Genomic DNA, 16,764 nt, shown 5'->3' on the forward strand with positions numbered 1-16,764 from the left:
AATCATTTAATAAAGTGTCATTTTCCTCGTAAGTAAAGATGCTTTAAGCTTTGAACCAGCTGATTTTAATTTCTAATATTAAACTGAAGCTCACTTTTAAATCAGAACTTTAATAAAATAAATTATAAACACGATCAGAACAAAATCAGTGAATTCAGGCGACGAAGTGAAACTGAATTAATGGATTAAAGCAGATTTTATTTTACGTATGGCTAAAGAGAGCCATAAAAATACACTCGTATAAAAACTGATGCAATAAGAAATAATATATTAAGATATTGATTGGATTTACATTTCTCTAATGCAAATACTGTTATTAAATAAAAATAAATAATTTTATTATAACAGTTAAACTAATGTAATAACTCACTTTTTTTCAAAGTAAAAAAAAATAAAACTTTTTAAGGAATTTTATTTTTTATTTAATATGATTATTGAAAATTATGGTTTTATTAATTAAATTAAAATATATTTAAATACATATATTGAATCTATGATTTTTTTTAAATTCTGTATATTATTCAAATTAATTATCTATTATTATTATAATTTATTCTCCTTTTTTATCATTGTGATGAATTTTGGTGGGGATTTTTTTACTTGTAATTTTTATATGAATCGTCTTTATTTGGTAGAAAAAATAAATAAATTCAAATAAAATGAAAAAATTCAAATATATTTAAAATAATTAATTGTATTTAATGTAAAATAAAATTTAATACATTTATTTTAATTTTACAAAATATTAGAATATACATAAATATATATGTTTATATTTGTATATTTAAATAAATGTATCAATAAATTTAGTTAGCTAATATCATTTTCCTCATCAACAATTACAGTGTAAAACAGTAACTGATGAATATCGCAGCACATTTAGACGCAGCAGTTATTGAAACATTAATTCCAGCTGAATATTTGGATGTAAAGTTTTTTTCTTTGTTTCTACGGAAAGAAAAGTGAGAAAACATCCCGACGAGCGAATGCATCTGCTGCTGTTGGGTTTTTATTAATATCTTATATCTGCAGAGAGTCGCTTTAACATCGAGTCATTATTATTATGATGTGATGGCATTTTCACATCTGTGCTCCTGTAAAACCAGAAATACACAAAAAAAACCACCGAGGGCAGCGAGTCTCTGGAGGAGTCTCCTGTAGCATCACATTCATTAACACCCTGACACACACACACACACACACACACACACACACACACACACACACACACACACACACACACACACACACACACACACCCCAACCCCCCACCCCCAGATACAGATAAATTAAACTGTAATGGGACAGCAGGTTGATGACATTTTTTTTTCTTATTGTCGATGAATTCCTGTGCAGGAATCCTGAGAGCGTTTCTATGGATGCACTTAAATGTCTACATGTTCACACAGTTACGAGATTCTTCTCTTATTTATAAATCTGTTCTGATGTTGGATGTTAAACACGGTCAGAATTAGGAAATGTGAGGTGAATTTATGTAGAAATGCTGCCTGCAAATCAAAAATCAGGGCTTCAAGATACCCTGAATACTTTGTTTGTGCCACATAAATGTCTGTCTGTATCCTTGGTTGCTAAGGCGGTTGCTAAGGCGGTTGCTAAGGTGTTTCCACTCTCATATTTCAGAGGTGATTCAGCTCCAACATGTACGGATGTGATTTGAGACGTTGAACATTTGCAGTAAAGAAGGAGAACAAGAAGTGAAATCCTGCTACTATAGTTAGTTTATGTAGAAGCTTTGGTTGCTAAGGCGGTTGCTAAGGCGGTTGCTAAGGCGGTTGCTAAGGTGTCTCCAGTCTCATATCTCAGATGTGATTCAGCTCCAACATGTACGGATATGATTTGAGAAGTTGAACATTTTAACATTTTGGAGTAAAGAAGTAGAAAAAGAAGTGAAATCCTGCTACTATAGTTAGTTTATGTAGAAGCTTCCTGAAGCCGACCAATCAGAGCAGAGTGGGCTCATCAGGAGGGAGGGGGGGGGGGCCTTAAAGAGACTGGAGCTAAAACAGCCTGTTAATAGACAGAGGCTGAACTGAGCGGCTGCATAAAGGACCAGTAGAAGATAAATAAGGAGTTTTTAACTGGAAATCATGTAAAGATATTCCAGTAGAGACTCTCTCTCTCTCTCTCTCTCTCTCTCTCTCTCTCTCTCTCTCTCTCTCTCTCTCTCTCTCTTTTAACAACATGTTTAACTTCACCATGTTTGCACACAAAGCCCGGCTCCGCTAAAAAACAATCCCTCCACGAGAGTCGAGTGCCATTGTCTTTACTCTCCATCCTTCAACACACACACACACACACACACACACACACACACACACACACAACACACACACACACACACACACACACACACACACACACACACACACACACACACACACACACACACACACTGCAGTGAGAGTTGCCTCACCCATGCTGTGTATTTACCTCAGTAATCAGAGTCCATGCAAGTGTTTGTGTCTTTACGTTGCGAATGTGCTATGTCATTTACATTCACACACACACACACACACACACACACACACACACACACACACACACACACACACACACACACACACACACACACACACACACACAGCAGGAGTCTCTCTGAAGTGACGACTGGAGGAAAACACTTGTTTACCGTCAGAAACAACATCAGGGATTTTCTTTTTTTTTCTCACTCTTTCCTGGTTTTTTAATTCATGATTCAGTCTTTCACTCCATGTAGATGACAGTTTATTTATTTATTAATTTATATATATTTACTTTTTTGTGCAGGTGGATTTACAGACAGACATTTGTTTCTATGAAAATCAGCCATGACAGGATCTGCTCTGGAGGTTCAGCACAATAAAGCCGAAAGTTTCATTTTTTTCTTTATCCACTCATGAGCTTTTCCACATTATCCAGACCTCTACAGACTCATTCACACCTCATTGGTTCTAAACTTGTATTAAAAACATGTCAGAGACTCATTCTGTTCATGTTCAAGATGAAACAATGAAAGTCAACTTCAAAAATGTCTCCAGCAGGATCTCTGATGTCAGCAGTGATTTGTGTTATTCTTTGTTTATACACTAAAGCACAACCTGTATCTATAGCAACCATAACACAATCTGTATCTATAGCAACCATAACACAACCTGTATCTATAGCAACCATAACACAATCTGTATCTATAGCAACCATAACACAATCTGTATCTATAGCAACCATAACACAACCTGTATCTATAGCAACCATAACACAACTGTATCTATAGCAACCATTGAACAACCTGTATCTATAGCAACCATAACACAACCTGTATCTATAGCAACCATAACACAAACTGTATCTATAGCAACCATAGAACAACCTGTATCTATAGCAACCATAACACAACCTGTATCTATAGCAACCATAACACAATCTGTATCTATAGCAACCATAACACAACCTATATCTATAACACCAACAACAACAACAACAACTGTCTGTACATTTCATAGCTACCGAAGGAAGGAAGGAAGGAAGGAAGGAAGGAAGGATGGATGGATGGAACAAAGGAATGATGGAAGGAAGGAAGGAGGGAAGGAAGGAAGGAAGGAAGGAAGGACATAAGACTCGGAGGAAGGAAGGAAGGAAGGAAGGAAGGACAGATGACTCGGAGGAAAGAAGGAAGGATGGAAGGAAGGAAGGAATGACAGATGACTCGGAGGAAGGAAGGAAGGAAGGAAGGAAGGAACTAAGGAAGGTTTCTTGACAAAAACTGGATGCAATTTCACAATAACCAAACTGTGACTAAAACTACTAAATTTACCAAAAAGTTTTGCCCGAGTGTGTATAGAGTAAAAGGTCAGAGGTCAACAGCTTCCTTCCTCCCTCCCTTCCTTCCTTCCTTCCTTCCTTATTCAGAGTCATTCTCCACAAAACAACGGTCTCACTCGGAACCGATCGCTATCAGACTAAAGAAACGTTATCGTCCTGGTGTATCAGTGTAATCCTCTGTGTGTTGTGTGTGTGTGTGTGTGTGTGTGTGTGTGTGTGTGTGTGTGAGTGTGTGGCTGTCTGTCATTGTCACAGTGTGAGAACGCGTCCTCCTGTTTGTGTCTAGGTGTCATTACAACAAGACAACAGCTCGTTAATAAAGAGGATGAGTGCAGCCTGCGTGCTTTTGTTTTCGGTGCTAATCAGCCGGCTGACGCTGCTGCTCTCGTCTTTGTTCCTCTGAAACAAACAGAGCAGCATCACTGTCGGCATCACACTCACAGCTGACATCTTTCCTCAAATCAATATTATGTTTTTTTTTTTGTTTTCATCCTCCTTTTTTGTTTTGTTATCCTGTAAAGGTTCAGGCTCAGACTGGGAACTGCCCAGTAACAACCATTTTCCTTCATTCTTCCTCCCTTCCTTCCTCCTTTCCTTCCGTCTTCCTTCCTCCCTCCTTTCCTTCCGTCTTCCTTCCTCCCTCCCTCCTTTCCCTCCGTCTTCCTTCCTCCCTCCTTTCCTTCCTTTTCCTTCCTTCCTTCCTCCTTTCCCTCCTTCTTCCCCCCTTCCTTCCTCCCTCCTTTCTTTCCTTCTTCCTCCCTTCCTTCCTTGACTCAAGGACAACAAGAGGGTTAAGCTCTGCGGTTAAAAGACGACACCTCTGAATATTTTAGTTATTTTAGGTTAAAAGTAGCAAACATTTGAGTGATTTTAGCCAAGATCAAATATAATTTAATCATATTTCTTGTATTATTATTATTATTTTATTGGTGAAATGCAACATAAAAAGTCATAGGAACCTAAGACAGAAATGTGACATGCAGGTTTAGATGAAGTATGTTTTTAATGATAAATAAATCAGTAGATTTTGATTGAAAGAAGTCACATTTTTATGCAAATTGTGCCCATCATGTCTGAAAAATGAGTCTGAACATCAGCAATGAATTTGAAACAACTCATCAAGTTAAAGCATCGACTATTTTAGGTAGTCAGAAGGTTACAGATTACTAGTTACTCTATTTAAAATGTAATAGATTACTAGTTACTCTATTTAAAATGTAATAGGTAATGTAACTATTTCAATGACTTCATCAAAGTAATGTAACTTATTATATTTGATGACTTTTCTAATGTTCTAACCAATGTTTTCATCTGTTAGGGTAAATGTTCCCTCCATCTGTCCTTCCTTCCTTCCTTCCTTCCTTCCTTCCTTCCGTTTCTAAACAAACTAACATGACGAAACTCTTAATGATAATAAATGTCAGTTGCAGCTTCTTTTGGTTTTGTAAATGCACAACAGAAAGACATCTCTGCTGTTTTCTACTATTACTACACTGCAGTCCATACAGCTGTGTGTGTGTGTGTGTGTGAATGTGTGTGTGTGTGTGTGTGTGTGTGTGTGTGTGTGTGTGTGTGTGTGTGTGTGTGTGTGTGTGTGTGTGTGTGTGTGTCACTCACAGCTCTGGGTTTTCTGTTTTCCCAACAGTCTCGCTGAGTTTACAGACACAAAGACTTCAGCAACAAATCCCTGCAGCTCCTGCAGCCTCCAGGGTTTACGTTTATGTGTGTTTATGTGTGTGTGTGTGTGTGCGTGTGTGTGTGTGTGCGTGTGTGTGTGTGTCCTATTAAACATCATATCACTGTTTCACTGTGTCTGTCTCTGTTAGTGTGTCGATGGTCGGGGGAATTCAGCAACTCTCCAACAGTCTGTCACTGTTTATCTCTTTGTCTCTTTGTTTACCTCCTTCCTTCATTTTAGATGTTTCTGACTCTGACACACCTTTAGTGAAAAAGCAGTGTGTAGTCGGCTCACATTTCAGATGTCTATGAGTTGTTAACAGCTCCACCAAATACTGATTTTTCCCTCTAAACTTCTCACATGCTTTCATTTCAATAAATGTTCAAATGATCCAATATTTCAGCAAAAATCAAAGATTAGAGAAAAAGTTCAAAAGCTGAAAACACATTTGTGTATCAGAACTTAGTTTTTTCTTCTTTCCTCTCCCATTAATCATCTCACCACCCCTCACATTTATCTGCTGACCCTTTGGAGGGGCCCCACCCCTAGGTTGGGAACCACTGGACTAAACTAGCTAACTGTATATAAAGTAGTGTAAACTAGCTCCACCTCCAGCAGCTACAACAGTAACATGCTGCTCTAACACTGATGCTTCACTATTAATAATTTAATGATGTCATAATAATAATATATCAGTCAGAGGACCAAACCACTACTTTTACTGTAATACTGCATACTACATCACTATAATACTGCAGTACTTTTACTGTAATACTGCATACTACATCACTCATAATACTGCAGTACTTTTACTGTAATACTGCATACTACATCGCTCATAATACTACAGTACTTTTACTGTAATACTGCATACTACATCACTCATAATACTGCAGTACTTTTACTGTAATACTGCATACTACATCACTATAATACTGCAGTACTTTTACTGTAATACTGCATACTACATCACTCATAATACTGCAGTACTTTTACTGTAATACTGCATACTACATCGCTCATAATACTGCAGTACTTTTACTGTAATACTGCATACTACATCGCTCATAATACTGCAGTACTTTTACTGTAATACTGCATACTACATCACTCATAATACTGCAGTACTTTTACTGTAATACTGCATACTACATCACTCATAATACTGCAGTACTTTTACTTATAATAGCGTACTTTAACTTTGTTGCATTAGTACTTTAACTTTGCTGTATTAGTACTTTTACTTCATTAAAGGTTCTGAATGCTTCCTCCTCTCAGGCTAATCAGACGTTAGCATCATTAGCATCGCTAGCATCGCTAGCATTATTAGCAGCTAGTTTCGGTGCTAGCATGACAAACCCAAAATTGCTTCAAACAAACAAGAGATTAACGGACAGTCAGCTGGATTCACTTCTGCTTTACCAAACCTCTGACTTCATGCCCACATTAAAAACAAGGTTTCGGTGCTCAAAAGGTTTATAAAGAGAATTAAAATAAACAAACAGGCGAGCTAATAAAGAGGCCAGTGCTAGCCGTGAAGCTAACGGCTAGCGGCTAACGGCTGAAACGGTTGTGATTCAGAGTGAAGAGAAACACACATGATGATGTTTAAATGAGGCTGTTTGTGTGTTTATTATTATTCTGCTTGGTTAAAAACACACAAAACAGACCAAATAGCAGCTTATAATAATAATAAACTATATGATGGTTGTTTCTGTTTGTCAAAATATCAATAAAAAGACTAAGTAATGGACGAATCAACAACAGTCTTATTCTAGTCACACAGACAGACTCACTGTCAGCAGAGCAGGAAGTGAATCTCTATTTGGACGTATTGACAAATCTTGGTCTTTACGTTGTTTCTTTAACAGGTATGAATTTTGGTTCAACAACATTAAAACTCACGTCTCAGGTCCTGGTTCCTCCAGAGTCGGAGTGTACCTGGATCAGGTATTCTGTCCTTCTACAGCGTCTCTGAAACCATGACTCTCCTCCACAGAGTCCAGACCACATTCACTCAGCCTCTCTATGCTGGACTTAATGTTGGTTATAGATCCACAGCTGAGTTGTGTAAAGTGAAATAGACAGAAGTCATTTCAGACTTCATGTGTCAGATATTGTAATTCTTCATGTTTTTGTCTCCATGTTTCTGAGCTGCTCAGATATCAGCTGACATGCTAATAGTGATATTCAACACTTAATTTTACTTTATGTACGTGTTGTTGATATTTTCGTTTACTTTAAATGTGACTTTTTCCTGTGTGTTTTTATCCATGTAGGCTCTCACTGCTCATCACCATGTTTTTAACCTTCACTGACATTTCTTCAGATGAAAATGTGAACTTCTCTTTGTTCTAAATGTTAGTTTCATGTTTGTATTGATGTATTTGTGTCTGTTGTTTCTTAAACCGAGAAAACAGCAGAACTTCCTTCATCACAGATATTTTGTTCTCATCACTTTGTAAATTCATAAAGAAATGTTCAATCAAACTGTAATGATCATGATAATAATCATTAATGATGTTCTTGTACATAGCTGACATTCTGGGTTAAACTAACTGACTGTGTGGATGAAGTCAATCTGAACATGAAATCATTGATCACACTTTACTGATTGGATGTGTGAACAATCTGAAGCTTCAATAATCAATAAAGATGATTTTTATCAACAGTGATCAAAGTGTTTTCTTCTCATTCAAAGCTTGTGTTCTTTTACTGTAATGCTGCATACTACATCACTCATAATACTGCAGTACTTTTACTGTAATACTGCATACTACATCACTCATAATACTGCAGTACTTTTACTTGTAATATAGTATTTGTACATTGCAATATTATTACTTTTCTTGCAGTAAAGTGTAGTACTTGAGTACTTCTTCCAGTACTGCTGCTGACAGTTTCTACAGAGGATCATGTGACTGTCAAAGGTCGACATTTATCAGCAGCGTTTCTGGATAAGATGAACTTTGGTTTTATTTGCTTGTATTTCAAACATAAACAACATGATTAAAATATAAAATCTGCTGCAGGTTTTATTTCACATTGATACAGTATTAAAGCTTTACTGATTAAATGATCAATATAGCTTTAAACACAACAAGCTCCACTCTGGGATCAGAGTTCATTGTTCCCTCCCTTTAAATCTACAGTTTGTAAATGGGTGTAACCAACATGTGACGCAGCACAGAGCTGTCAGGCTGCATTTATGACTGAATCACATGTTGTTCAGATCAAAGTTCAAACCTATTAAACTTATCAGGAAGTGAAGCTCAGACAGTCGTTGCCTCTGAGAGCTGAAATGGCGCAGAAAGATCAGCTGGACCGAGAAACAATCTCTTGTTCGATCTGTCTGGATCTACTGAAGGATCCGGTGACTACTTCCTGTGGACACAGCTACTGTATGAGCTGTATTAAGTCACACTGGGATGGAGAGGGTCAGAGGAAGATCTACAGATGCCCTCAGTGCAGACAGGCCTTCAGACCGAGGCCTGTCCTTAAGAAAAACACCATGTTAGCAGCTTTAGTGGAGCAGCTGAAGATGACTGGACTCCAAGCTGCTCCTGCTGATCACTGCTATGCTGGACCTGAAGATGTGGCCTGTGATGTCTGCACTGGGAGGAAGCTGAAAGCCTTCAAGTCCTGTCTGACGTGTCTGATCTCTTACTGTGAGAATCACCTCCAGTCTCACTTTGAATCAACCAAATTAAAGAAACACAAGCTGGTGGAGCCCTCGGAGAAGCTCCAGGAGAACATCTGCTCTCGTCATGATGAGGTGATGAAGATATTCTGCCGTACAGATAAGAAGTGTATCTGTTATCTGTGCACTATGGAGGATCATAAAGGCCACGACACAGTCCCAGCTGCAGCAGAAAGGACTGAGAGGCAGAGAGAGCTCGAGATGAGTCGACTAAACATCCAGCAGAGAATCCAGGACAGAGAGAAAGATGTGAAGCTGCTTCAACAGGAGTTGAAGGCGGTCAGTCCCTCTGCTAATAAAGCAGTGGAGGACAGTGAGAAGATCTTCACTCAGCTGATCAGTCTCCTCCAGGAAAGAAGCTCTGATGTGAAGCAGCAGATCAGATCCCAGCAGCAAACTGAATCGAGACGAGTCAAAGAGCTTCAGGAGAAGCTGCAGCAGGAGATCACTGAGCTGAAGAGGAAAGACGCTGAACTGAAGCAGCTCTCACACACAGAGGATCACAACCAGTTTCTACACAACTACCCCTCAGTGTCACAACTCAGTGAACCTACGGACTCATCCAGCATCAATATCCGTCCTCTGAGATACTTTGAGGATGTGACAGCAGCTATGTCAGAGCTCAGAGATAAACTACAGGACATCCTGAGGGACACATGGACAAACATCTCTCTGACAGAGACTGAAGTGAAGGTTTTACTGTCAGAACCAGAACCAGAGCCCAAGACCAAAGCTGAGTTCTTAAGATATTCATGTGAAATCACTCTGGATCCAAACACAGTAAACACACATCTATTATTATCTGAAGGGAACAGAAAAGTAGAATGGACAAATCCACAGTCTTATTCTAGTCACACAGACAGATTCACTAATCAGTGTCAGGTCCTGAGTAGAGAGAGTCTGACTGGACGTTGTTACTGGGAGGTTGAGTGGAGAAGAGGAATATGGGGAGGAGTTCGTGTAGCAGTCACATACAAGAATATCAGCAGAGCAGGAAGTGAATCTCTATTTGGACGTAATGACAAATCTTGGTCTTTATATTGTTATACTGACAGTTATGAATTTTTCTTCAATAACATCAAAACTCCCGTCTCAGGTCCTGTTTCCTACAGAGTCGGAGTGTACCTGGATCACAGAGCAGGTATTCTGTCCTTCTACAGCGTCTCTGAAACCATGACTCTCCTCCGCAGAGTCCAGACCACATTCACTCAGCCTCTCTATGCTGGACTTTGGGTTTATCCTTTATCCACAGCTGAGTTGTGTAAAGTGAAATAGACAGAAGTCATTTCAGACTTCATGTGTCAGATGTTGTAATTCTTCATGTTTTTGTCTCCATGTTTCTGAGCTGCGCAGAGATCAGCAGTCATGCTAAAACTTCTCTTTGTTCTAAATGTTCGTTTCATGTTTGTATTGATGTATTTGTGTCTGTTGTTTCTTAAACAGAGAAAACAGCAGAACTTCCTTCATCACAGATATTTTGTTCTCATCACTTTGTAAATTCATAAAGAAATGTTCAATCAAACTGTAATGATCATGATAATAATCATTAATGATGTTCTTGTACATAGCTGACATTCTGGGTTAAACTAACTGACTGTGTGGATGAAGTCAATCTGAACATGAAATCATTGATCACACTTTACTGATTGGATGTGTGAACAATCTGAAGCTTCAATAATCAATAAAGATGATTTTTATCAACAGTGATCAAAGTGTTTTCTTCTCATTCAAAGCCTGTGGAGAAAATGTGAAACTACAATGAGAGTTTATTAGAGGCAGTTTTCCTCCTGAAACACCACAAAGTTCACATAATAATACTGCAGTACTTTTACTGTAATACTACATACTACATTACTCACAATACTGCAGTACTTTTACTGTAATACTACATACTACATCACTCATAATACTGCAGTACTTTTACTGTAATACTGCATACTACATCACTCATAATACTGCATACTACATCACTCATAATACTGCAGTACTTTTACTGTAATACTGCATACTACATCACTCATAATACTGCAGTACTTTTGCTGTAATACTGCATACTACATCACTCATAATACTGCAGTACTTTTGCTGTAATACTGCATACTACATCACTTATAATACTGAATAATAATGAACAATAAATATTGTCCCTCGTTTCCCCTGCCCGGACGCGGGTCACCGGGCCCCCCCCCCTGGAGCCAGGCCTGGGGGTGGGGCTCGATGTCGAGGGCCTGGTGGCCGGACCTGCACACATGGGGCCCGGCCGGGCACAGCCCGAAGAGGCAATGTGTGACCCCCTTCCTTTGTGCTCACCACCCGTAGGAGGGTCCAAAGGGGTCCGGTGCAGTGTGAGCTGGGCGGCAGCCGAAGGCAGGGGCCTTGGCGGTCCGATCCTCAGCTGCAGAAGCTAGCTCTAGGGACGTGGAATGTCAATTCTCTGGTGGGGAAGGAGTCTGAGCTGGTGCTCGAGGTTGAGAAGTTCAGGCTAGATATAGTCTGTCTCACCTCGACACATAACAAAGGCTCCGGAATCAGTCTTCTCGAGAGGGGTTGGGCTCTCTTCCACTCTGGAGTTGCCACTGGTGAGAGGTGCCGGGCAGGAGTGGCAATACTTATTGCCCCCCGGCTTGGTGCCTGTATGTTGGAATTTACCAAGGTGGATGAGAGGGTAGCATCCCTCCGCCTTCTGGTGGGGGGACGGATCCTGACCGACAGGCCAAGCGGAGTGCAGCTGCGGCGGTTGCTGAGGCAAAAACCCGGACATGGGAGGAGTTCGGTGAGGCCATGGAGAACGACTTCGGACGGCTTCGAAGAGGTTCTGGACACCCATCCGGCGTCTCAGGAGGGGGAAGCAGTGCACCGTCAACACTGTGTACAGTGGGGACGACGCGCTGCTGACATCGATTCAGGACGTTGTGGATCGGTGGAAGGAAAACTTCGAAGACCTCCTCAATCCCACTGACACGCCTTCCAGTAAGGAAACAGGGCCCGGGTGTGGGCTCTCGTATCTCTGGGGCTGAGGTCACCGATGTGATCAAAAAGCTCCTCGGTGGCAGGGCCCCGGGGGTGGATGAGATCCGCCCTGGATGTTGTTGGGCTGTCATGGTTGACACGACTCTGCAGCATCGCGTGGACATCGGGGGCAGTGCCTCTGGATTGGCAGACTGGGGTGGTGGTCCCTCTTTTTAAGAAAGAGAGAAACTATCCCCCTATAGTTTTCCAACTATAGGGGGATAACACTCCTCAGCCTCCCTGGTAAGGTCTATTCGGGGGTACTGGAGAGGAGGGTCCGTCGGATAGTCGAACCTCGGATTCAGGAGGAGAAATGTGGTTTTCGTCCGGGTCGTGGAACTGTGGACCAGCTCTACGCCCTCTGCAGGATCCTTGAGGGTGCATGGGAGTTTGCCCAACCAGTCCACATGTGTTTTGTGGACTTGGAGAAGGCATTCAACCGTGTCCCTCGGGGAGTCCTGTGGGGGGTTCTCCGGGAGTACGGGGTATAGGACCCCCTGATACGGGCCACCCTTTCCCTGTACGACCGGTGTCAGAGCTTGGTCCGCATAGCCGGTAGTAAGTCGGACTTGTTTCCAGTGAGGGTTGGACTCCGCCAGGGCTGCCCTTAGTCACCGATCCTGTTCATAATCTTTATGGACAGGATTTCTAGGTGCAGCCAGGGCGTTGAGGTGTTTCGGTTTGGTGACCTCAGGTTTGGGTCACTGCTTTTTGCAGATGATGTGGTCCTGTTGGCTCCATCAGACCGTGACCTCCAACTCTCACTGGATCAGTTCGCCGTCGAGTGAAGCAGCCGGGATGAGAATCAGCACCTCCAAATCCGAGTCCATGGTCCTCAGCCGGAAAAGGGTGGAGTGCACTCTCTAGGTCGGGGATGAGATCCTGCCCCAAGTGGAGGAGTTCAAGTACCTCGAGGTCTTGTTCACGAGTGAGGGAAGGATGGAGCGGGAGATCGACAGGCAGATCGGTGCGGCGTCTGCAGTAATGCGGACTCTGCACAGATCCGTTGTGGTGAAGAGGGAGCTGAGCCGAAAGGCAAGGCTCTCGATTTACCAGTCGATCTTCGTTCCTACCCTCACCTATGGTCATGAGCTTTGGGTACTGACCAAAAGAACCAGATCGCGGGTACAAACGGCCAAAATGAGCTTCGTCCACATGTGGCTGGGCTCTCCCTTAGAGATAGGGTGAGAGGCTCGGTCATCCGGGAGGAACTCAAAGTAGACCCGCTGCTCCTCCGCGTTGAGAAGAGCCAGATGAGGTGGCTCGGGCATCTAGTTAGGATACCTCCCGGACGCCTCCCTGGCGAGGTGTTCAGGGCACGTCCCACCGGTAGGAGATCCTGGGGAAGACCCAGGACACGCTGGAGAAATCGTGTCCCTCGGCTGGCCTGGGAACGCCTCGGGATCCCCCGGGAAGAGCTGGACGTGGATGGAAGTGGCTGGGGAGAGGGAAGTCTGGGCTTCCCTGCTTAGGCTGCTGCCCCCCGCGACCCGACCCGGATGAGCGGCAGAAAATGGATGGTTGGATGGAGTATTAATACTTTTACTGCAGGAAAGTATCAGAGTACTTCTTCCAGTACTGCTGCTGACAGTTTCTACAGAGGATCATGTGACTGTCAAAGGTAAAAATTTATCAGCAGAGTTTCTGGATAAAATGAACTTTGGTTTTATTTGCTTGTATTTCAAACACAAACAACATGATTAAAATATGAAATCTGTTGCAGGTTTTATTTCATATTGATACAGTATTAAAGCTTTACTGGTACAATGATCAATAAAGATTTAAACACGTTTCTACAGAAGGAGGACAGTGGATTTTGTCCTCCATCACTTAATGCTTGAATCTTGATGCAAAGAGAATCTAAAAATAAAAATAGTATCTCACTAAATATCCTATACTATCACATTTACTTTCACAAATTGAACATATAAAAACACGAGCTGGAGAACAACAAAACGCCTTCTGTGCTGTTGCAGAAGAACAAGAAGAAGAGGAAGAAGAAGAAGAAGCAGAAGAAGAAGAAGAGGAAGGTGTTGAGTGATCTCTGTATTTGGTTGAATCATTGTGTAAACGCATCTGTGTCTTTGTGTTAATCACTGTCAGACTACCATCAGGCCAGGTGGTGTTGTCTTTAAATCCAAGTCCCAGCTGTACCTGCTCCACCTAATAAACGTGTGTGTGTGTGTGTTTGTGTGTGTGTGTGTGTGTGTGTGTGTGTGTGTCTTGGGATGTGGTTGATGATCCAATACACCGGAGGCAGCAGCGGCGTTTCCCACTCCTCCCCTCCGCCCCCAAATCACACCTCCACACCCTCAATACCCTCAACGGCGTATTAAATCTTGCCACTGTTGTTTATATGTGTATGTGTGTGTCTTTCTGTGTGTGTGTGTGCGCGTGAATTTTCACACATCGCCGCCCCCCCCCCCCCCCCCCCTCCCGTGAGCTTGTCTTTTCTTGTTCTCTCTCGTCGTCCATTGCTCATCCTTCCTTTCTTCTCTGTGGTTTCTTTCCAATGATGCATTGGGAAACTAAACACACACACACCACACACTTTTGCTCTGTGTGTGTGTGTGTGTGTGTGTATTTAATCTCTAATAAAATCTCGGTTTCAATCTGTGTCAGAGTCAATCAGCAGCTCCACAGCTCATTGCTCCGGCTGACTCCCGCCCAAAAAGAAAAGCCTTAACTCCTCTCTAGAAATATGACTAACAATACAAAACAGTAGTAGAACCGCTTTTCATAATCAAATAAACATTAAACTTTGTGAAATATTGTGTGACAATACTTCGACTCAGCGTGATTCCCCCAGCGCCGCGGAGAGCAGCAGGTGAGCCGACTGTCAATCACAGCTGTCAATCAACACCTACACACAGCAGATCATCAAAAAGCTACTATAAGTATTCAAATCTTATTAATACTGGTGCAATAATTTCACAAAATGACCACTAACACACTTATTAGAGGGCCTGTATTTAGAGATTGAGACTAGAATGATTTGTTAAAATGAAGTAATGATGAAGGGATGTTGAGGCCTTTTGAATGAGAGTCAGACATGGAAGTGGAAATATGAGCAGAACATGAGTGAAGGGGTTTATGGATGTGTGCTTTCACCAAATAAAGTGACAAAATATTACAGAGTATAAGTGAACTAAGCTTCAACTCCACCTCTCCTCGCTCTGTGGCCCCAAAAATGTGAAAAAATAGGGCCTTGTATCTCTGATTTTTGATTAACCCTCACATACTGTTCATATTCTAACTCATAATTAGTTTCCATAGACCAATTCACATTCATAAATTACCCATCAGTCAGTAATTAATTAAAAGACATTCACAATCACTATTTTATGGTCCAGGAGCACATTTGGACACATTTGATGCTGATTTTTTAATTTCTTAAAATAAACACGTCAAATTTGCAGGTTTGCATGTATAAAAATGTGTTTCATCTGCACAAACACATATAAAAAAGATGCATTTTATTTCCATTTTTGTATACCATGTGTCACATTAAGAAAAGTCCAGCTAAAAGAAATGTGTATATGGTGTTTTTACAGTTCTCACATATAAAAACAGGTCAAATTCGACCCTGAAAACAGTATGTAAGGGTTAAAATGTCTGTATTCTTGTAATTATTGATCTATTTTTATGTTTTCTTATACAAGCATTCATTCATTCACTGTACAACACACACACACACACACACACACACACACACACACACACACACACACACACACACACAACTGGGGCAAATATGTAATGTAATAATCTGACATCTACATTCGTATCAATGAGGATGATTTGATTTGATTTGATTTAAAAGAAAAAGACAGTGAGAGATTGATGAAGACAAACGGGGAGAAAGACAAGAGAGAGAGAGAGAAATATAGACAGAGAGGTAGATCTGCTGTTTTCATCTGCCAGATCAATCTATCTCAGCAGTAAATGGAGATTATTAAACAGCAGGAGAGAGAGAGAGAGAGAGATAGAGAGAGAGAGAGAGAGAGAGAGAATGTCTCCTTCTGCCAATCAACTCCTGCTGTCACTCGCTCTCTCCCCTCCATCATCGAAGTCCTCGGTTTCCATGGTAACTGTCTCCAGGCCGACGGCAGGCAACTGAAGGGATGAGGGGTGGAGGGTGGGAGGAAGGGTTGAGGGTGTGTGTGTGGGTGTGTGTGGGGAGGGGGGGGGGCAGGAAGGCAGGCAGGGGCGAAACCCTCATTTAGACACACACACACGCACACACACACACACACACACACACAGTACAACACAAGCACAAATGTGTGTGTTTGGTGAAGACTATGTTGTCTGACTTTCACTCTCTCTTTCGACTCCCTCATTATTAGTGTGTATCTGGATTTGTGTGTATCTCTGTATGTGTGTGTGTGTGTGTGTGTGTGTGTGTGTGTGTGTGTGTGTGTGTGTAATTGTGTTTGTTTGCGTGTGTGTACATGTGTGTGTGCGTTTGACATCCTACAACAGTAGACAGGGAGAAGCTGTTGCTGTCATTTCAACTAAACAAAGGAAAGGCTCCCGGGCTATGACACACACACAC

General features: G+C 41.5%; 1 protein-coding gene across 1 annotated transcript; it reads left to right on the forward strand.

Annotated features, from left to right (window-relative positions):
* The first annotated feature begins 8,798 nt into the window (after positions 1-8,798).
* LOC133976839 (tripartite motif-containing protein 16-like) lies at positions 8,799-10,472 on the forward strand. The gene has a single exon (XM_062415036.1). The coding sequence runs from the start codon at positions 8,799-8,801 to the stop codon at positions 10,470-10,472; it is 1,674 nt and encodes a 557-aa protein (XP_062271020.1).
* Positions 10,473-16,764: the final 6,292 nt, after the last annotated feature.

The sequence above is a fragment of the Scomber scombrus genome, unplaced genomic scaffold, assembly GCF_963691925.1.
Source record: "Scomber scombrus unplaced genomic scaffold, fScoSco1.1 SCAFFOLD_338, whole genome shotgun sequence".
NCBI lineage: Eukaryota > Metazoa > Chordata > Actinopteri > Scombriformes > Scombridae > Scomber > Scomber scombrus.

Bases quoted from the DNA above. Each gene is read 5' to 3' on its own strand.
- LOC133976839 (XM_062415036.1), top strand. From the start codon at position 8,799: ATGGCGCAGAAAGATCAGCTGGACCGAGAAACAATCTCTTGTTCGATC.